Raw genomic sequence first — 21,292 nt, 5'->3', positions numbered from 1 at the left:
GAAGACTGCTGTAAGAAATAAGGACACTATTGCTCTGAGGAGTTTTAGTAATGAACTACATCAGCCAGAACAGGGAAGGTCCTGGATATCATGCACGAACCACACAGACAAGTGCAAGATAAGCTGTGAATGGAAAATGGAAACAGAGCTGCGTAGCAGTTGCATTCTGTGCGTAAAAGATTTCTCGATATATTAGCAAAGCCACTGCAGTGACTTTCTCGAGCATTTTCCGCTTGGTTTTTACCCTAAAAAATAACCCGACAAAAAAATTTTATTTTTAAATTAAAAACCAAAACTGGTTCAATCGAACAATTTCGCTCCTTTGGGTTAATTGAAGTAAAGAACAGGGAAAAACCGATTTTATCAAACTATTGAGTGTTGAATCCCCTATTCCGAATCACTTCATTCTAATCCATAAATAGCATATTATCCCCAACGTAAATAATAGGAGTAATAGCATAAAAAGAAGAAAAAATACATTTTTTCTTCTGATGGAAGCGTAAGTTTCTTCAATAGGCTTTTGCCAATTGCAGTTGCAGAAGGGTTCCACCAGCATCCAATAATAATGTATCATATGCTTTTTTAACAGACTTTGTTGCTATTGTAATGTAAAGAAACAACGTGAATGAATGTGATCTATTGAAATAGTGTACCCATTTATATACATATGCTAGATAAATAATTAAAACACTAGTAGAAAGGAAGAGTGACCAGACTAGCATAGTGGATGGCCATGGAAGATGAGCTTGATAGCTTCAATTTGATAGGTTCCATGGCTTTAAACAAAGCGTTCCCATGAGATTGGCCAAACAGGAAATGGAGATATAGACATTGAATTGAGCAAAATAAAGAAAGATATAACTTAGAAGATTGCTAGTTACCTTTGTTTTCTCTGGAGACTTTGAACCCTAAAACTGGAGAAGACAAGAAAACATGGAAACCAGAGGAGTGCGAGAACTGAGACTGAGAGAAAACTTGAGGGAGGGGGCAGCTGGGTTTGACCTGCCCTCTAGAGTTAGAAGAAAAGTTTATATTTATACTGTTTTTTGTTTCAATGGTGATTGAACTAGTTCAATCAGACTATTAAAATCAAGACCGAACCAATTGTTTTATTTTTATTTTCTAATAGGTTAATTCAATTTTTTTTCAGTTCAATTTTTCCCAATAATTTTTTTTTGTTTTCTTGATTTAATCAGGTTTTCAAAAAAAATTTGCTTACCCTACTTTCTCTACATGAAAGCAAAAGCATTTCTACAGCATTCCAGTTGCGCATCTAGTAATCTTACAATCAAAACACTCACACAAAATTACAACTGTCATCAATTTCACACAGCTAACTAATAGTTCCCAAAGTGTTCTGATCTTCCAAGCATGAACGACTATGAGCTTGAGTTCTAAATTAAAGATTTTCTCCTATGGACAAATTTCATCCCCTGCCAGGAGTACAAACATCTGCAGCAGTTATCTCCCAAATGCTGAATGAATTTCTTCGCTATTCAGAAGCTTAACACCTTGAACCCCAATGGTTCTGTAACCCAAAATCTCCACGAAAAGAGCAATCACTGTTCTGACAATCACTGAACCTGCATCGAAACCATTGTCCACTAGAAAACCAGATGCCTAGAACAGAGCAATCAACCTTGTTAAGAATTTATTATCCAACGATCTTACAAACCGAAGATAATTCTTAAATTATTTGCAGGGAACACAACCTCCGGGTAAGAATTACATAGTTACTTTCTTTGAGCAGGGAAGCATGGTTCCCCTTACCTAGACGCATCAAACATGTAATGGCTTGGCACTGTTGTTGCAGAGGATGGTTGAACTTGATATTTTTGTTTATTGCAGTATTTTAAAGTTTCATAAGGTGTTCACAGAGGAACTGCCTAAAAATGCAAATGCGAATCCAAATTATTCAATCTATGGTTTTTATGCTATAAAAATGACATAATAAGGCCCTCACCCACCCGCCCCTTCAAACAGTAAAAGTGGAGAACAGAATCCAAATTGATTGATTGAATCACATTCACAATCCTATGCAAATTTCAAATATAAAGGATAACAATACAAAATTCAGACAAGTAACTAAAGGACAGGGCTTCTGCAAAAGTACCTGATACGAGTAGTTAATAACATGTTGTGCCAAATCATAGCCAAGAACTGGCAGATATTTGATGTGGCTCCTCCCCACAAAAAAAAAGTAACCCCATTAATGATGTTGAAATATCTCCCTCACATTTACAAGTAACCACATAAAATAAGCAGAGTTAGCACCATATTCAAACATAATGGAAAATCCCCATGAAATCTCTGAGGTAGCTATGGCACTTGACTTGAGACTGCTCCTCAAGGTTCACCTTTACAGGAAACATGAAATTCATCTCATCAAATAGTTCCAGGGATGCCAAGACCAAGCTCCTCTTTTCCTGTCTATGGTACTTGGTTTCTCATTGTTGACCTATATGCTACACCTTTCATTGTGATCCATGCATGGCAACCAAGTCGGCAGGTCTATAAATGTGTTTTAATCATTGTCAAAACGACTTGTGGATAATTATACAGCAGTGGGCTTCTGTACTGTAAACACTGGTCCTGTATTTAATGGAAGGAGGCTCCAATAGGAACCTTGACTGTCAATACAACAGCTCTGCCATTTGATTCTATAAGATCCTACTGGAAAATGAGAAACATCAAGAAGGCAATTTGAAAACCCTTTCCTTGCATCGATTAGATCAAAACACACAAATCCAGTAATAATCTCATCAGAATCAATGTCTTTTTCCCTGCCACGTTTACTGTTACTAGTCTTCTTTGTACACTCTGTTACATGATGAAACAATTTTTCATTCATTTGAATCAAGTTGTCAGTGTCCAAAGGTCCATTTTCCCACAGAAATTGCCCCTTGGTTTCTCCTTTTTCCTTGCACTCTTGAAAAGACATACTAGAATAAAGGACACAATAAGACCTGGTGACTATGAATGGAAGATCTGGCGGCAGATTTCTTAATTGAAGACAAAGATTCAGCGATAAGTTGAAGCCTGGCAAGACAGACAACTGATTCGAGTTTCTGGTATCTGCATTGAAGACAAAGAGCTCTGACCCAATGCAAGGCCTGAATTTTAATGTCAAAGTCAAATGTTAGAACCGATGACATGGGTGCAAGAATTAAACTAAGGAAAGGAATTTTCAAATTTTTGCATGGAAGTTATTCCACTTGTCCTAGAGTTCATTTAATGAAAAAGGATCCACTAAAAGTGAAATTAAATTCTGCCAATAATCACAGTTCTTTGGATAAGAAGATAGCAAACTGATCATTAAGGAGCAATTAAAAGATAAGAAAGACCTCGGGAAAATGGAAGAATCCACTCTTCCACAAACCTGAAGCAGCTTATAGAGGGAGAAGAATAGGTGAAATCATATGGTTAACATACAAGTCTTTTGGGTTTTCCATAAGACCTTCATGAGCAAGTAAGAAACAATCAGTTAAAAACTGGTGTGTCTCAGAAACCATTACGCTAAAGAAGATCTCTGCTGCCTCGTGGTTTGCCATACATATTATCAAAAAGAAAAAGGAAAAAGGAAATTTTCAAGATAAATGAACAAATATCACCTTGTGTATTAAGGGTAGCAAAAGAGCATTAGAGTTGACCCTCACATGCTCTGGAAGGAAGAGGAGAAATAAAAATAGATAATTACTGTGGAAAAACATGAGGAGCATACCTTATTTTAAAGAAATATGTTGGCACTTGAAAAGGGATGCGCATCCACTTCGTGATAGTGTTCAAGAGAAGTTGGAAACCATCCTTGGTAACTTGGGAGAGAATCTCCTCATTTTTCTTTCTATTTGCCTCTTCTTTTAATGCAACAATGCCAGCAACAATATAATTGCAAACATCAAGAATATCTCTTTCTTCACCACTAATGTTCAATCTTTGACTTCTAGATTGGTGAAAATTATCATTAGGCTGTACACCAACACCTAAAACCAAGCACAGATGTGAAATTGTATCTTGGTCCAAGTGCCATAACCGCCTAATTAAATTTCGCACCAGCATTCCTTGTAAATAGTGCTTGGAGTTTTCCGAATCACAAGGCATTAAAATTTCATTCGCAAGCTGGTCTGAAATTGAAATAGCAAATCCAGTAGCAAAAGCCAACAGCAAACAACTTAATGCAAGTGTAGAAATGATCTTTGAACTTCTGCTGTCCATTCCAATGAAAGACATGGAAATTAAATCATATTCCTGCACCAGCCTGTTCAACCGGAAAGATGATTGAGTAATTTGTCGCAAAGAGTTGAGATACTCATCTTTTTTCTCACCCTTTCTACTGTTGCTAATACTGTCCTCACTAAGTGGGGTGGCACCCAAGACTTTAACAACATCCGCCATAGTTCCTAGAAGTTCCATCCTTATAGCTAAAAACCATCTCTGGAAACAGAATGATTTATCGGATGTGACAATGGATTCTAATGTTTTCCTTGAAGAACAAAGTCCATGATGAGCCTGACGAAGCATTTCAGTATAATTAGGGTCACGGATATTCTCAACAGCACCTTGACCAAGTTCATCAGAAAAGTCCTGGAAAAACATAACTGGAAATTCATTCATCTTTGACCGATCTGCCAAACTGAAACCCCATTGTGTTATGGGATAGAACTGGAATTTACTCTCAGTTTGAGCAAATTGAGTTAATGATTTTAGCCAGCAAGAGCAGGATCCAGACTGAACCTTACTTGTTAGTTGCTCAAATACAAATGCAGCTGTGATCCATGCTCCCTGACATGCTGCAAATGTCCCAGCTTTATAAGCAGACCAGTTATCCCTCTCTGTCAGCAGTTTTTTTGCACAATCAAGGGTGAAAAATTCACGCTCAACCAACTCTCTACAAAGTGAACAATTCAAGTTGCTATCAGGATTGCAACTTTCCTTCTTGTTATGAACTACATAACTCCACATGGAATGAGAGTGCAGCAGTATGGAGTACATTATAAGTACATACCAATGAAATAAACCGCAGCGATGCACAGACTGAACTAAAAGCTTTACTTTGTCAACTAATTGGGTGGTGATGGCACCAGCTTCATTCATAATTTCAACGCAACTAACAGAAAATTTATGGACATAATATGCCAGCTTCAAACTAATGCCCACATTTTCTCCTTTAAAGTCAAAAACCTCTGGAACTGATAAACTTTCTTGCCTTATAACTATGTTGCCTTCATGTACATCCACAAGATACTCAATAAATAACCTAACTTTATCCAGTACAGAGACACCCAGATCTGGATGTTCTCTAACCAAAGAAAGTAAAAGACTGAGCAGGCTTTGAACTTCCTGAAGGACTCCTGCACCAGCCTGGCAGAGAACTAACAATGGCTTCACCAGCAAAATAACCCGATCAATAATTATGGAGATGGTTCGTGTTAGCAGAGGAGAGAAAGAATTCCCACCAGATTCCATTTCAGCTCTTCTGCTGAGCTTCATTGATAAATCTGCTTGAACATGTATGGCTAGAAGGCTCTTTGACATAATAGAAGACTCGGCTGAATTCTCAATGATAGTCAAAAGAGGAGATAATTCAAGCATGTTGTCTTGAGGTAGATTATGTAGTCTATATAAAAGCATCTGCAATTAAATAATGTCTCAAAGAAAATACCAAATGCCAAATCATTACTTGAAAGATTGGATTCAGAAATGACCTTATGCAGAATTTGTAAAGCTTCGCATTGCATGGATAATGGAAGGTCAGCTTCGTCTACAATTCTGGAAAATGTTTTGATTCCATGTGCACTGACAGAAGAGTAAACAACTCCTCTCATAAATATGAAGTGAAGGCATCTTAAAGCTGTTGCTTGAAATAGCAAATCTTTCTCTTGGCTAAGGAACGGTAAAAGCAAATCCACCTGTTAACAGATGGCAAAACTACTTACAAATGAAGTAACCATTATACTTCTCAATAATAATAAGACAATAAATTTTACTTGATTGCATAGAAAACTTAAGCTGCATAAAGCTATCACAGCATGATGGAAGAAGAATAAATTCTGTGGGTGATAAATTAGTAGAGAAATATATCATTATTCTGAATGTAATTTGGCCTCTAGGCTATAGTTTTTCCCAAGTAAAAGCCAAAAAAGGTATTAAAAGTGTATAATAATACAAGTTTGCAATAAACTAGAGAAAAAAATACCGAACCAAACAAAATCACCCACAATTCGCCAGGGAGATTCAAACAAGTACCTGTTCCAATAATAGAAGGGTTGATTTTGATGCAAGTTTTGTGAGAGAAACCAGCATTGTAACCACAAGGTCTTCTTCCAAAGAGTCTAACAACTTTAGGCCTGTCTGTAGCAGACCAATAGTTAGTATTATTTTATAAACTCCGAGATACAGATTCACATGTACAACACTGACAAGCAATCTTGACTGAATGAGTTATTAGCGCATAAAATCATTCCATAAGTGCACTAAGTTGCATCACACCATGATATGTAAATTCTGTATTATCAGTAAATCACTAAGGTACACTGGTGACCAGGTATTTCTTCCTTAAATCTTCATCCAATAGCTCTTATATGCTAAGAGGTTACATTCAATACATATGTGAACTTAATTCAAGTTTGTTAATCTGATAAGGAGCAAAGTATTAACATGCAGTTCAGATGAGGGAAAAAATCAGAATAACAGTAACAAGATTGCATCAACCAACATTCAAAAATGGGCATGCTTTCGATTAAAACCACATCAAAATTATAAAAAAAAATAGTATATAGTCAAAAAGTTGAATATTTTTGTAATATTTGTTCTGTATTATAATCTTTATTTATAAAATCCACTACAGGTGACTTTTAATGATATTGTTTGGTGAACAAAAACATATGGAAGATCATCCAAACTTCCTAAATTTACTACATGCATAAATGTCTTTTTTATCAAACAATATAACTAGATTCAATTGTAGTGAGTCATCCAAACTTTCTAAATATAACATGTATAAAGCTCCACAGAGAGCTATATATTCACTATTACTTGGAACAACAAACTACAAGCTCACTACATTGTCTAGAACAACAAAGCAAACATGTATGTTCTGATATGAAATTGGATGAGAAGAGACTTAAAACCTTGTAGGCTCTACTTGCAACAGAATATGAGGGCCCCATTTTAGCAAAAACTCGTGTTCCAGCTAATCTTATGGTCAACAATGTTTCAGATGAAGTGACCATATTAACCAACATCTCTAAGACAACAGGGACAAAGTCACCTGCCAACTCACAAAAGCAACCTGCAGCAAATAATGACGCCTGTACCTGCAGAAAGAAAAGAATGAAGGCCAGTTACACTGTATGATAAAGAGAATCCTTTAATTAAAATAGCAAGCACCCAGCGAGAAACCACAGTGGCATAGCAGAAACAAGCAATCACAAACTTAAAATTTTCACAACAGACATAATACTGACCTCACCTGCAAAACATCAGAGGAGATCATACTGGAAAGTATGAGGTATCGTATATGAGCGCTGTCTTTTGCAAAAGGAGCCCAACAGCCAAAGAGAGCCAATGCCAAGGCCTTTGAATCAACATCTCCGGTATCAAAAACTATTTTAACTCTTTTCAGAAGTTCCACATGATTTTGCACCCTGTCCTTTGACAAAATCCCTCTATACTGTCTACCTTTCATTTTCTTATTATCACGGCTCTTGAGCTCCAACAAGAAAACCTTTACTATAGAAACCCTTGTTTCTCTGTCACCAAACCTGAATGCATCAGCAAGCCGTAATAGAATTGTATTGGCAAAGAGCGTATCCTCTCCTGTAACTAACCCAAACATGTTATAAACTGCCATAGTTGGTTTGGGTTCTTTACTCCACTCCTGAATTCTTTTGCCAATTCGTTGTATGCCCTCAATAGCTTGTCCTAAAACATGGCAAAACTCTTTCAATTACCATTTACTCAATATCCCTCTAATGAATTTGCATAAATTCAAACTTTTTGAAGCATCAGCAACTCCAAGTTAACATACAGATTATTAAAAATAGAGTAAAAGTGTATACTTACCAGGTTTTTTAGAGCGAAGGGCCTTCTCAAGCTCAATGCTCCATTCCATAGCACAAGCTGCAGAAATCCTCTCCATTTTTGCTTGCTAGAGATGAATTTTGCAACAAATTCAAGAATCTATCAATTCCATGCCTCTTCCTTCTTAAAAATAGAAGGAAAAAAACCCTAAACCCTATATGACCAAATTTGTTTACAAAATTGGAACTTGATGGTAGCGATGTAAGACTAATGCTAGAGCTTAAGAAGCAATTTTAAGCAAAAATGTAATATCGCAGAAAAACGAAAGGCAATAGGGGACTGAAAATTCTGACCTTCAGAAACGATGCTCTGATAGTGGTCGACGGCGGGGTGTGCGAACAGTGTGACTGCGCGTGATCAGTCGAGGGTGCGTAAGGAGCGTATATATAAATTATAATGAGAGAGCGCGGGGTGCTTCAAGAATCTAAGATCCAATTGTTGAGAATTAATGGGCTATTAAAGGAAAAGCCCAGTGAAGTATAAATATGAACAGATGGGGCCCATTATTGAGGAGTTCTAGGATGGAACGGCCCATTTTGTTTTCTTTCAAGTAAGTGATGGATAATTATCATATTTAGTTTTTGATAATAATAGTTACATTTTTAAGATTCTTTAAAAGAAAAAAATTTATTTACATTAAATCATAAAATTAATTTTAAAATATCAAGAATAAAAATAAATTTTGACCTTGGTTCTAGTGATATATTATTAGAAATTTTATATATGTAAAAACCCTGTAAATATTTTCGTTGAAGAAATATCCACCCGGGCAAGTGCAAGCAATGTCATTCCAAATCATGCAAGTAAGAGTTTAATTTCTGACAACGGCAGATTTGTGGAGCAATTGCAAGATTGAAAGAAGAAGGACTATGGTGAAAAATGGAAGAAACGGGTGGTAGTTTCAAAAAGGAGTGAAAAATTTCATTTTTGGTCCTTAAGCTTTTTAAATTATAAATTTGTGGTCCCTATATTCTTCTAAAATTCAATATATTTAAACCATTCAATAATCATGATGTATATTTTTTGAAAAATAAATATATTTCTTAGTTAATTTTTTATTTTGTATTATTATATTCTTTTAGGTTTTTTCTTATATTCAATAGTTTTTTATTTTATTTTTCCTATTTATTATTATTAGGGCTTTCTAATTTTTTTTTTTCTATATAAAATATTGCAATAGTCTTGTAGCGATTAAGACATGGGGAATAAGAAATAAATATGTTGGGTGTCTCTCCCATAATTACGGTATTTTTTGCCTACGAGGGGTTTGACTTGTAATAAACCCTTATCCTATGATTCCTAGTGGTTTTGGTTAGAGATCGCAGATGACATGTATTATAGTTCGATGATTTCTAGTGATTAGTTGTTGTGTATTATTTAATAATCATGGTTGGAAGAGGTAATAAAGTAGGGTGTGCTTATGCAGGAAGGGATGTAGAGGTTCTCCCTTGAAAGAAAAAAAAAACATCCATGAAATAATGTTATTTATGTACAAGACCTAGTGTGTTGTTTTTGTTTGCATTAGTTTCTATTATTAAAAATCTTGATGATAAGACCCACGATTGAGTGGCCCGTATAAAGATATCGTATTAGGGATCCACGATGAAATAGTATGTATAAAGATATTATATTAAGATCTATAACGGAAAGGCTCGCATGAAGATGTTAAGGATCCACAATAAAATGTGTCATACATAAAAAAAAGAAAAAAACATTAGTGACGGAGGATAGTTTTCAATTAAGATTTGAACTGGAAAACAACTTCCTTCATCCAAGAGACTAATAGAGAAGCTTTTATGGGAAAATAATATTTTTCTTAGTTAATTTTATTTTTTTATTATCTATTATTATGCTTTTCTATTTTTTTTTATAGAGAATAATTTTTTTATTTTATCTTTTCCATACCCTGTTATTGGAGTTTTCTGTATATATATATATAGGCAAGCCTAATACAACATATAAAGGGTTGTAATATATAGAAAGGGTTGTGAAACATAGATAAATAAAAATTAAATATTTTGATATTTTTTCATATAATATTGTATTATTTTTTTATCTTTCAAAGATTTTGAATTGTCTTTGCTCCTTTTACCTGAACCGTAATATTGTTTTGGCACTTTTTGTAAGTGGGTTTTGATAATAATTTTTTCCTTCTCTTTAGGCCTGGCTTTGAAAGACGCCCGGACTCGATCATGGTTAAGGTCATACATGCTTCTGCAGTATATTGCAGTGCAAAATCTGGGGGATTGCACAGACACAACTTCACTTCAAACCCACAAAAAAAGGCAGAGCCTTTGTTTACAAGAAAGAGGCTAAAACTAGAGAGCTTTTGGAAGAAAAGAGATGTGGGTGTCGATTGAGCCATAGGCTCATCAACGAATGGCAGAATCTTTGTAGCCTGCAAATTGAGCATTTTATGAAAGAACTTAATGTTGACCCTGAAAACTGAGAACTGAGAAATGCAAGGCAGATAAGAATCTCATCCTAGGAAAGTTAGAACCGCAGCAATGCGCAATGCAACATTGCTTGGAAGCTAAATTAAACATGAGCATAAATTAAATTTTCACTGCTTCTATTGGCCTCTTCCCTTCCTGATAGTACTGAAAGTACTTGCTGACATAATCTTGCACCTTCTTGTATAATCTCGGCCTCGTCTCACTGACTGCCCCATCCACAGGTTCAATGTCGTTGTCTGGGTCTGGAGAACAGAACACAGCCACGGAAGTCCTCTCCCTTTCTGAATTTGTCACTACTCTGTGGACTGGGCTCTTGAAAAACCCATTGCTCATTACCTATGTATGCCATTCATAACTAGTTACAGTTAGCAGTGAACTCCCATGAATTAATTTCATACTTCAGGCTTAAGGCATGAAATACTAGTAGCAGAGAGTCTATTGTCTAAAATGTTTCTCAGTCTGGAGTTTACTATTCATCTTCGTTTTTCCTTAAGAAATGTATCTATGCAAGGAGTTCTATATATAAATTGAATGCATGCTGATGATGAGACAAATCTGTAATTTACCTCTGATTGATCACCAACATTAATAAGAAGAGCATGAGGAAGCTGGATAGGAACTCTAAACCATTGATCATCTTTAAGGAACTGAAGCCCTTCGACTTCTTTGTCTTGCAGGACGATGGTGATTGCTGATCCATCTGCGTGTGGTTTCAGGCCAAGAGATCGGTCAGGCCTCGGACAGGGAGGAAAGAAGTTGAATCTGGCCTGCATTAATGCCCTTTCTCCGTACTTGTCCAGAAAGCAGTTGTCTTCCAAGTTTAATGACCTTGCCATGGCTTTGAGAACAACTTCAACTATCACCTTTAACTTTGTGGTATATTCTTGCAAAATTTCCCTGCAAGCTCAAGATTTATTTCATATTTTTATCTTGTCATTATAGGAGGTGATTTCCATACATGGAGCAATTTCCATACATGGTCATAAATGGTTGGATTAAACTGTACATGGAGCGATTTCCATACACGGTCATATATGGTTGGATTAACCATTATCTTTATAATCTTCAGGTAGCATGGTTAACATACCTAAAAATTTCAGGTTTTTCAGGCCAAAATTTGAACTGTCGCTGATCTTCTGGGCTTACTATAAGATATAATCTGTCTGTCCAATCAAGTATTTGATCTTCTGAAAGGATCATGTCATTTCCATAACCTTCTGTGCTATCAACTGCTCTGGAGTACTTCAACTTCTCTTCCATTGGAAGTGCAAAGAACTGCGCAGTAACTGAACGTACTTGGTCCAAGAATACACCAGTGATTCCATGATTTATTGACTGGAACAAATAACCCAGCTCTTGAGAAAAAAAAATTATAGAACATAGCTTGTCAAACTAAGATCCTGATTTCAATATCTAGTATATGAGCATGGTCACAAGAAAGTAGTTGGATTCAAAGAAGAGTATTTGAAAAACAAACCATAAAGCAGCCACATGAGATGAGAGCTGAGTGGAGTTTTTCAACTTCCTCTCTGCTTGTTGACGGAGATGTGAGGCGGCTTATATCAATAACTGGCATCTCCAACACTGGAAGAGAACGGTCTAGGACTCCATTAACACCATCTTCATAGAAATAATTTCCAGGAGGTTCTTCGTTGTTCATGACCAACTCTTGGACAGATTTTGATTTTGATTCTATTTTGGTAGGAAAAAGATTATCAGCCATACTTTTCCAGACACTGAGATCACGCTTGATTTTGATAGCTGAACAGATGATATTAATTTATGGTTGCCTTCTAACTTGAACAGGAAACAAGAGAGAGAGAGTTCGAACTAAACTCAAGTCCCTATGTATAGAAATACGTTCGTAGAACTTTAAAAGAAAATTGTCTAGTAAATAAACCAAAAGATTTACAGGAATTCACTCTCTGTTTTGTCCTAGATCTTGAGATGAGTTAAATAGTTCAAAAGCGAGGCTTGAGTAGAGTTGACAGGGAAGGTTTGGCTGGGAGAGTTGGCCAATTTGCAGGCATAAAAAGGACTAGATGAACCAAATCACTACAATAAATAAATAAAAAAGAGAAGGCAGGCACTATCGAGTGATGAATTCATTATTGTCGGTAAAGGTCATTGAGCAACGTTAAATATTTTTTATCAAATTGATGTTAACTCTTTTCAGTAGTTGAGTATTTTTGCTAAGTAGAAGCTTGACTATTATGAACAGTTATTTCAGACATGCCACGCATGCATTATTCTACTCCTGGAAACCCCTGCTCTTGTTTTGTTTAAAAAACATTAGCAGCAGGTGCTTGAGATGAGCCAAATTTAGTAACTCAATTGTTGGATTTGTTTTAGATTATGGGTCTGAGAAAAAAAAAATCAATGTATTTAGTTTTAGGTAAGATTTATTCATGAGTGCTTCAATTCTCTATATTTTGGTGGTTATAGAATATAAAGTGAGTTTTTTATAACTTGTGTGTTTAGAATTGAAGAAATGATAGGTAATTTAATGAGTATAATTATTTTTTTTGTTAATTTTATGTTTAAATTGAAAATTTGAAAAAAATTAATTTTGTGTGGAATTGATAATAATTAAATGTATTAATTTAGGTTGAATAAATTTAAATTAAAAAATGACAAATAATTAGTTGGTTCCAATTAGTTTTAGTCAATTTAAAATTTAAGAAAAAACAAATTAATATGTAATTGATCACAAGGTATTAATTAATTTTATTTATTCTTGAATTGGATAAATAATTGATAGTTAGTTGAAACCTGATATGTTTTATTATCATTTTAGTATTGTAAGTTATTAGTTCTAAATTTTACTTTACAAAATTGTGTGCTATTTGATTGAATTGATTTGTTTGGTTAGTTATATTAGGGTGATAATCTTTTTTAATCTAAAAAATTATTGCTATTAATATATTATTTATAGTTTTTAAAAATAATGAATAATTATTATTGAATGTATTAAGAGTCAAGTGATTGATTGTATTGGAAAGATTTTCTTAAAGGGGTTAAAGGTTTTGTTAATTTTATACTTTCTAAAAATAGTAATTTTGTACTTTCTAATCAAAAGATATCTTATTAATTCGAATCAAAAGATATCTTATTAATCCGAGTAAAAAATTTTAATTTTTTGTGTCACTAAAAATGAAGTTAAAGTTGACGTTGATGAATTAAATGTAATATTAAGTAATAATTTACATGGAAAAGCATATAAAAATGATGAGATAGACAATAAAAATAACAGAAAAGATGATGATGGACATAATGATAATAAAAATAAAAGGAAGGATTTGGATTAAAAGATAATGAATTAATTTAGATGTCTTTCATTGTATAATAATATTAAAAATGTGTAAATGTGTAAGATATTTATTGATGTTTTATAATGTATTATATTTATATTTGTTAGAATATTTGTTGTGAGTTTTTTTAACTTAAGTAAAAAAGTTTGTGTATAGAATTTTATATATTTTATTTTTGTGTATTATTTATATGAAACACATCTTTGGATAAATATCCAATGTGAAATTTGTAAAAGATAAATTTTAGAGATGTTTTTTTTGTTATTGTGTGAGTATATAATTATTGGTTTGTGGATCATAATAAACAAAAAAGAAATTGAAATCTTTGGTAAAATTGCTGGAATCAATATTTCATCGGCTATTCTGTTGGAAATTCTACAGGAATGTTACTATCAATTATTGAGCGTTTGGTAAAACTTACAAAATATATAACAACTCAATGATGGAATTGTTGACAGAATATTTTTTTAGAGAAAATAAACACTGATGGAAGTTCTGCGGGAAATAGAAGGTAAAAGCTGATTTTTAGACGTGAATATTCCATAGGCAATTCAAATCGCCGACGGAAAAAAACACTGACGAGTTAGTTTACTACGGTTGTATTTCTTGCCGGTTCTACCGGCAATTCAAATTACCAACAGAATATTTCGGTTCTACCGGTTGACTTTACATATGAGCATGTGGAATGATGGGAACTCTAAACCACTCGTTGCTTTCAGGAATTGAAGACCTTCCACTTCTTTGTCTTGCAAGAGGAAGGTAACTGCCGATGCATCTGCATGAGGCTTAACGCCAAGAATTCGATCAGGCCTTGGACATGGAGGATAGAAGTTGAACCTTGCAGTCACAAGTGGCTGTTCTCCATACTGGTCTAGAAAGCAGCCTTCCTCCAAGTTCCATGACCTCGCCATGGCTCCAAGGAGAAAGTCAATTGTATCTTATATCGAGTGTCTTGTTGACTCATTTGTAGAGTCAACTGAGAAATATTTTCCCTCTAGCTAGATGTTTACAAGCATAATTTTTAACACAATGAGAGCTGAGTGGAGTTTTTCAACTTCCTCTCTGCTTGTTGACGGAGATGTGAGGCGGCTTGTATCAATAACTGGGATCTCCAACACTGGAAGAGAACTGTCTAGGACTCCATTAACACCATCTTCATAGAAATATTTTCCAGGCGGTTCTTCACTGTTCCTGACCACCTCTTGGACAGATTTTGATTTTGATTCTAATTTGGTAGGACAAAGATTATCAGCCATGATTTTGCAGATCACGCTTTATTTTGATAGCTGTGCAGATGATATTTATGGTTACCTTCTAACTTGAACAGGAAACAAAAGAAAGAGAGTTCGAACTAAACTTAGCCGTTATGGATAGCTATACGTACCATGGAGTTTTCTGCTGTTCCAATTCAGAGGCAGTGACCTGCTCTATCCAAACATGAGTGTGGTGAAGGATGTGTCCACGGAACTATTGAGGAGCTAGAGGTCATTGGGATGGTGACATTGTTCATAGGTTTAAGGCAGGAAAGCTGGAAAGTACTATTGGGTGTCTGTGGCTCCTTTCATTGGTTTTATCTGCTGTTTCTTGTCTGGAAGGAAGTGGCTCTGCGATATCATGTTTGTCTTATTATCTACTTTTTGTCTTCCACGATATTAATTTACTAATTAATCCTAGGAAACTTCTTTTCAGACTTTCAGCAATCATCTCTGTTGGGGAGATTCGCTTTGGAGTTTTCAGGTGTTGAGAGAGAATTCCAGATGAAGTGCCATTGTTGTGATTCCGAGTGTACAGGTCAGCCATTATCTTATTAGTTGGACTGAGCTGCATGGACAACCTGATTTCCAAGAGAGGCACAGAAAATAGATATTTTTTGTTAGCTTATTCGCATTTTTCTATCTGCTTCTCTTTTCCTCTTTCCAATTCCTTAATGGTCAGGCTGTAAGTCCTTACTTTATTGGATGAATCTCAAGATTGCTCCAACAATGAGCTTTTTCTCACCAATCTTCATCTGATAAATCCAGGCGAGACAACAAGCACCACAGAACAACAAATAAACAAGGACTGCAGTCGTTCTTTGCCTAAGCTTATTGAACATTGTTTTAACACACACACACACACACACACAATAGTTCTTTAATTACAGATGGAAAAGATCAAATCTTTACTGCTTCTATTGGCCGTTTCCCTTGTTGGTAGTATTGAAAGTAGATACTAACATAATCTTTCACCTTCTTGTATAAACTTGGCCTCGTTTCGCTGATCAGCTGATCTGCTGGTTTGATTTCATTATCTGACTCAGGAATGCAGAATACAGCCAGAGTGTTCCTCTCCCTTTCTGTGTTTGTCACCACCCTGTGTACTGGGCTCTTGAATATTCCATTGCTCATTATCTGTGTGTATCATTTCATGCCAGATATGCAAGGGTCAATTATGAACTATACTAGTATCATTGCCTAAAATATTCTAAAGCACAAGCCAAACCTATTCTGTGAGACTTCTTGTCTAAATCTTGTGAAGGGAAACATGAATAATTAAAGCTAAAATTGGGGAAAGAATTTACTGTTCTATGTCATTCACTTCTGCTAACAAGAACAAAGAGCACTTCAAGTAATAGGATTTACCTCTACTTGATCTCCGACATTGACTAGAAGAGCATGTGGAATGATGGGAACTCTAAACCACTCGTTGTCTTTCAGGAATTGAAGACCTTCCACTTCTTTGTCTTGCAAGAGGAAGGTAACTGCCGAAGCATCTGCATGAGGCTTAACGCCAAGAATTCGATCAGGCCTTGGACATGGAGGATAGAAGTTAAACCTTGCAGTCACAAGTGGTTGTTCTCCATACTGGTCTAGAAAGCAGCTTTCCTCCAAGTTCAATGACCTCGCCATGGCTCTAAGGAGAAAGTCATTTGTCTCTTGTAACTTCACGGTGTATTCATGTAGGGTTTCCCTGCAGCAACGGTTAAGAACAAGGTTAGCATGTACTTATCAAAATCTTATTAATGCATTGGATGGTTATCAGCTGTAAGTTCAACCAACTCCATCGCTGCAACTCAGTAGATATGTCCATTCTTCTTTTAACATTGTGAAAATTCACTGAATAATTTGGTAATGTAATTTAATTACCTAAAATCTTTAGGATTTTCGGGCCAAAATTTGATCTTTCTCTGGTCTTCTGGGCTAATGGTAAGATACAATCGATCAGTCCAGTCAACTGTTTGGTGGTCTGAAAGAATCATGTCATTTCCATACCCTTCAATGCTGTCAGCTTCTCTGGAGTATTTCTGCTTCTCTTCCATCGGAAATCCGAAGAATTGCTTGCTAACTTCACGAATTTTGTCTAAAAAGGAACTCGTCATTCCATGATTTATTACCTAAAACATCAAAATAAACTCTGATTATATCGCAAGAGTAATGCTAGTTATACACATGGAAGCATATTGTAATCTAAAATCTGGGTTGTATCCATAGTTATTCAAGTTTTTATTATATTTTGTTATCAAATAGAAACCAGAATGCATAAAGCCCTAAACTTGACTAGAATACTCAATCCAGATAGTGTGAAATAGAGAATGATAACAATTCATTAATCCAGTTGATCAGTGTCAATCGAATCTTGGGCTTTCACAACATTTCTTTGACCATCTTTAATGCTCAAATCATATTGAAACAGACATTGATCAAGAGTAGAACAGGGAATTATCAGTAGTAAGAGTGAGTTTAGAAAAGTAAGGAGAAGGACCTGAAAGCAGCCCCATGAGCTGAGAGCTAATTTAAGCTTCTCAAGTTCTTGGGCACTGGTTAATGGAGAAGTAAGGAGACCAAGATCAACAACTGGGATTTCAATTAAAGGAACAGGAGCATCAAGGACTCCAGCATCATTTCCTTTAGAGAAATACTTCACTGGTGGTTCTTGTCCATTGGTAGCCATTTCTTGGACTGAATTTGATATCAACTCTGCCATGGCAGCCATGTTATCTCACCCGCAGCTGCAGAAAACTACTTGCTTTAGTCGCAGTAAAGGTGGTTTTATCAAATAGGGTTTTTTCTTCGACTGAATTTCAGCAGTTCATGTGGATTGTACAGCAAAGAAAGATTTGGACTTGTCTGCTATTTAGGATCCATTCAATTCAAATTTGATCTATTATGAAGCTGATGCGTGCAATGAGCTCTTTTTTGTTCTCTTTCTGGTAGCTGTAGTCAAAGATTGGAGGACGGCGGCCATAATTCCAGCCCCTTCAATTAAGTCAACATGATTTTGTAGTCCCAGGTCACTATGTGATCTGTTAACGGAAGCGAAGGTCAACTATGCTTTATGCTTTTTATAATTTAAATTTTTTTAAGATTTAAAATAGGGGAAATATTTAATATTTATTTATTTATTTAAGTCAATTTTTCAAAAGGATGCTATAATTTTTTATATAAAAAAATAAACTAGTAATATTGAATTGAAAAAATGAACTAAGAAAATTATTATTTATAAATATAAAAAAAACTAAAAAAACAATAATACTTACATAATAGAAAAAAATATAAAAAATATAATTAACATAAAAATATATCTATTTTTCTAGAAAAAATCTTATTAGTTCTCTCATGTTGAAATAAATTTGTGCTTGAATTTAGACCTTAATAAAAAAAACTAATATCTATAAGAAGATTTTTTTCACGGACCATTCCATCATGAATTCATAAAATAATATTTTTGTACTAATTAAAATATCCAATAACATTGACCAACATAGATAGAAACAAAACATTAGGATGTTTTTTTTTTTTTTTTTTTTTTTTTTGAGAAAACCTCATCATTCTTCCGACATGAGCACATTCTATTCTATGACATCATTTAACCATCAGGAATGGTTAAACTCTAAAACACGTCTTCTATAATTTCCATTCAAAACCACTAATTAACGCAAGTAATAGCAAAAAATAATAAAGTTAGTTGTAAGTCAAAACTCTCAAAAATTAACCATCTAGGTGGTGGCTCAGTGGTAAGAATTTGGGACTAAGAGGTTTGCTTCCTCTAGTCTCAGATTCGAGCCATGTGGTTGCTCATATGATGGCCACTGGAAGCTTACATGGTCGTTAACTTCAGGGCCCGTGGGATTAGTCGAGGTGCGCGCAAGCTAGCCTAGACACCCACGTTAAACTAAAAAAAAAACTCTCAAAAATTAAAAAAAAAATACATCATAACTATAGAGAAAACATCCAAAATATTCATTTTTTATTAATGCAAGTCTAACAAGCTAAAAAGCTAGTACACAATTAACTAAAAAAAAATATCTATTTTACTACCATTTTATTTTCCTTTAAGAAAGAGGCTCGAGTTCAAGACCTTTAAGGGGATGGGAAAGAGGAGGATAGATGTTAGTTGAGCTACGAGCTCATTGACAGCTGAATAAATAAAAGGACCTCATCAGCAAAAATGCAATTGCAGCTAGTGCAGCTGCACCATTATTATGTTTTTCAGGAAAAGGAGAAAAAAAAGCAAGATAATGTTGTTTTCTTCTGGTCATCTTTTTATCGCTTAGCTACACTCTGATCACAGGATGATCTTATAAGCTGCACGCGCTTGTGACCTAACCCATAAGGATTATTTTAATGGTGAGTAAAATATTGTAAGCAAGTTGCAACTACACTACAGGAAATTAAGGAATCTTATTTGTAGATTTAGCTCCGGCCTATGTCTCCTCCTTTCCTTTACACAGATCACTGAAATGCCTGTTACTTTCAGCCTGAAACACTGGCGAAATTAAGATGAACTTACTATTGACAGAACTAGCTGAAGCCCATGAACTGGAAAAACCACCTCCGACAGACGGCAACGGGAGCTTACTTTTACTGTGCCAAGTGCTCTCTTCCCATTTATTGGAAGCGCTCAAACTTGATACATAGCAGCATAATTTCTCAACGTCCTCTATTGTACCGAAGCCTTTTCTCTTCTATCGACCCTGAGCTGGTTCTATAAACTCCACTTGTGAAATGATGTATTTATATATATATATATATACTGATCGTTAACAAGTGTTCCGTTGTCGTCCAGCGGTTAGGATATCTGGCTTTCACCCAGGAGACCCGGGTTCGATTCCCGGCAACGGAATTCCTTTTGGTTGTCAAACAGGTTTATTTTATATTTTGCCCCCTTGATTTCTGTATTATCTCAATTTCACCCAAAACTTCGGTAGCCTTTCCAATTGCTACCTTCCATAGTTCCATTTCCATCCATTTTCGTCCAAATTTTAATTTGGAACCCTGTAAGAATATAGGTAAATTTTATTTTCCCCCCCTGAGGTTTTTGAAATATCTAAATCTCACATAAGAAATATTAAAAACTGATAAAATTTCTTTAAAAGAAACAGAAAAATCAGTTAAATTTTTTTTTTTTCTAGGAAAACAAATTACATGTTCAATATATGAGAATGAATTTATAGAATCCTATAAACAAGATAGGTAAATCTTGATTTATTTCATCCATGGTTTTTGAAATACATAAATCTCACCTAAATATACTAAAAACTTTAGAAATTAAAAAAAAGTCTTTAAAAAATATATATATTTCTTGAAAAACAAATTGAATAAGGTTGTCACACATGACTTTAATTCTTAATTTTATCATTGTGCATTTCTCTTCAAGTAATTTTCTTCTATAAAAAATTTATAATTTCTTAAATAAATTAACTCAAACACTAACCTAAATAGACTAAAAAACTTAAAAATAAAGAAAAAACAAACTAGAAAAAATAAAATTATTAAGTATGATATTTAATTTCTTATGCTAAACAGAAAACAAATAAAAATAATTAAAAAACACAAATAATTTTTTTAAATTTTTTTTATCTCGCATCAGTATTTCCGAATTAAAAAGAACTTCTTCTCAAGTTTAATTTATTTTTTTCTTGATCCAATAAAAAATTATATATATCAAACCTGTAAAATATATATTCTAACCATAAGCCATAAACTAACATGTAATTCAGCAAAAGAACTCCAATCTTGATTGCAATCACCATTGACCTCTCCTTTCCGTTTTCATTTCTACAAAATTTAAAAGATAAAAATAAAATAAAATCAACCCTTGTTTTTTAAAATTAGGGTGAGCTAAAAACCGAAAAATCGATTGAACCGAGAAAATCGAAAAAAATATAATCGAAAAAACCGAACCGTAAAAAAAAATCGATTAAACCGATTAAAATTTTGAAAAAACTGACCGGTTCGATTCGGTTTTGGTTTTATAAGCCTGAAACCGAAAAAACCAAACCGAACCTAAATCGAAAAAAACCAGAAAAAACCGAGCCAAACCGAACCAAACTGAAAAAACTGAGCCAAACCAAAAAAACCGAGCCAAACCGGTTTGAACCGGTTTTTATCCTAAAAAACTAGACCGAACTGAAACCGGTTGGTTTGAACCGGTTTTAGTTCGGATTCGGTTTTTTTTAAAAAATAA

At 34.5% G+C, this 21,292-nt stretch overlaps 3 protein-coding genes and 1 non-coding gene across 14 annotated transcripts; 1 reads left to right on the top strand and 3 right to left on the bottom strand.

Annotated features, from left to right (window-relative positions):
• Positions 1-1,197: 1,197 nt before the first annotated feature.
• LOC112325077 (uncharacterized) lies at positions 1,198-8,511 on the bottom strand. 10 transcript variants are annotated; one of them, XR_002979106.2, is made up of 10 exons: positions 8,373-8,511; positions 8,062-8,146; positions 7,469-7,920; positions 7,128-7,313; positions 6,244-6,348; positions 5,703-5,906; positions 3,722-5,628; positions 2,114-3,113; positions 1,771-1,886; positions 1,198-1,620 (listed from the first exon to the last, which is right to left on the bottom strand). XR_002979106.2 is itself a non-coding variant. In XM_024590616.2 (8 exons), exons 2-8 carry the CDS (start codon positions 8,135-8,137, stop codon positions 2,555-2,557), a joined length of 3,489 nt encoding a protein of 1,162 aa, XP_024446384.2. In that variant the 5' UTR covers positions 8,138-8,146; positions 8,373-8,511; the 3' UTR covers positions 1,990-2,554. The 10 variants fall into 10 exon arrangements, 1 of the variants encoding a protein (XP_024446384.2); XR_002979107.2 differs by having other exon boundaries at positions 1,198-1,583; XR_002979102.2 differs by having other exon boundaries at positions 1,198-1,886.
• Positions 8,512-10,425: 1,914 nt separating this feature from the next.
• LOC18111059 (protein SRG1) lies at positions 10,426-12,680 on the bottom strand. 2 transcript variants are annotated; one of them, XM_024589489.2, is made up of 4 exons: positions 12,013-12,680; positions 11,623-11,810; positions 11,102-11,432; positions 10,426-10,871 (listed from the first exon to the last, which is right to left on the bottom strand). In XM_024589489.2, the coding sequence occupies exons 1-4, from the start codon at positions 12,256-12,258 to the stop codon at positions 10,635-10,637; spliced, it is 1,002 nt and encodes a 333-aa protein (XP_024445257.1). In that variant the 5' UTR covers positions 12,259-12,680; the 3' UTR covers positions 10,426-10,634. The 2 variants fall into 2 exon arrangements, with proteins under 2 accessions (XP_024445257.1, XP_006389409.1); XM_006389347.3 differs by having other exon boundaries at positions 11,623-11,870; positions 12,013-12,672.
• Positions 12,681-15,774: 3,094 nt separating this feature from the next.
• On the bottom strand, positions 15,775-18,097 carry LOC18111058 (protein SRG1-like). The gene is made up of 4 exons (XM_052449155.1): positions 17,588-18,097; positions 16,972-17,219; positions 16,468-16,795; positions 15,775-16,236 (listed from the first exon to the last, which is right to left on the bottom strand). Exons 1-4 carry the CDS (start codon positions 17,816-17,818, stop codon positions 16,000-16,002), a joined length of 1,044 nt encoding a protein of 347 aa, XP_052305115.1. The 5' UTR covers positions 17,819-18,097; the 3' UTR covers positions 15,775-15,999.
• Positions 18,098-19,876: 1,779 nt separating this feature from the next.
• On the top strand, positions 19,877-19,948 carry TRNAE-UUC (transfer RNA glutamic acid (anticodon UUC)). Its single transcript has one exon. It is a non-coding gene; the product is annotated as a tRNA-Glu (tRNA).
• The last annotated feature ends 1,344 nt before the right edge of the window (positions 19,949-21,292 follow it).

Source organism: Populus trichocarpa, chromosome 18 (assembly GCF_000002775.5).
Source record: "Populus trichocarpa isolate Nisqually-1 chromosome 18, P.trichocarpa_v4.1, whole genome shotgun sequence".
Lineage (NCBI taxonomy): Eukaryota > Viridiplantae > Streptophyta > Magnoliopsida > Malpighiales > Salicaceae > Populus > Populus trichocarpa.
This window is presented reverse-complemented; position numbering and strand designations above follow the sequence as displayed.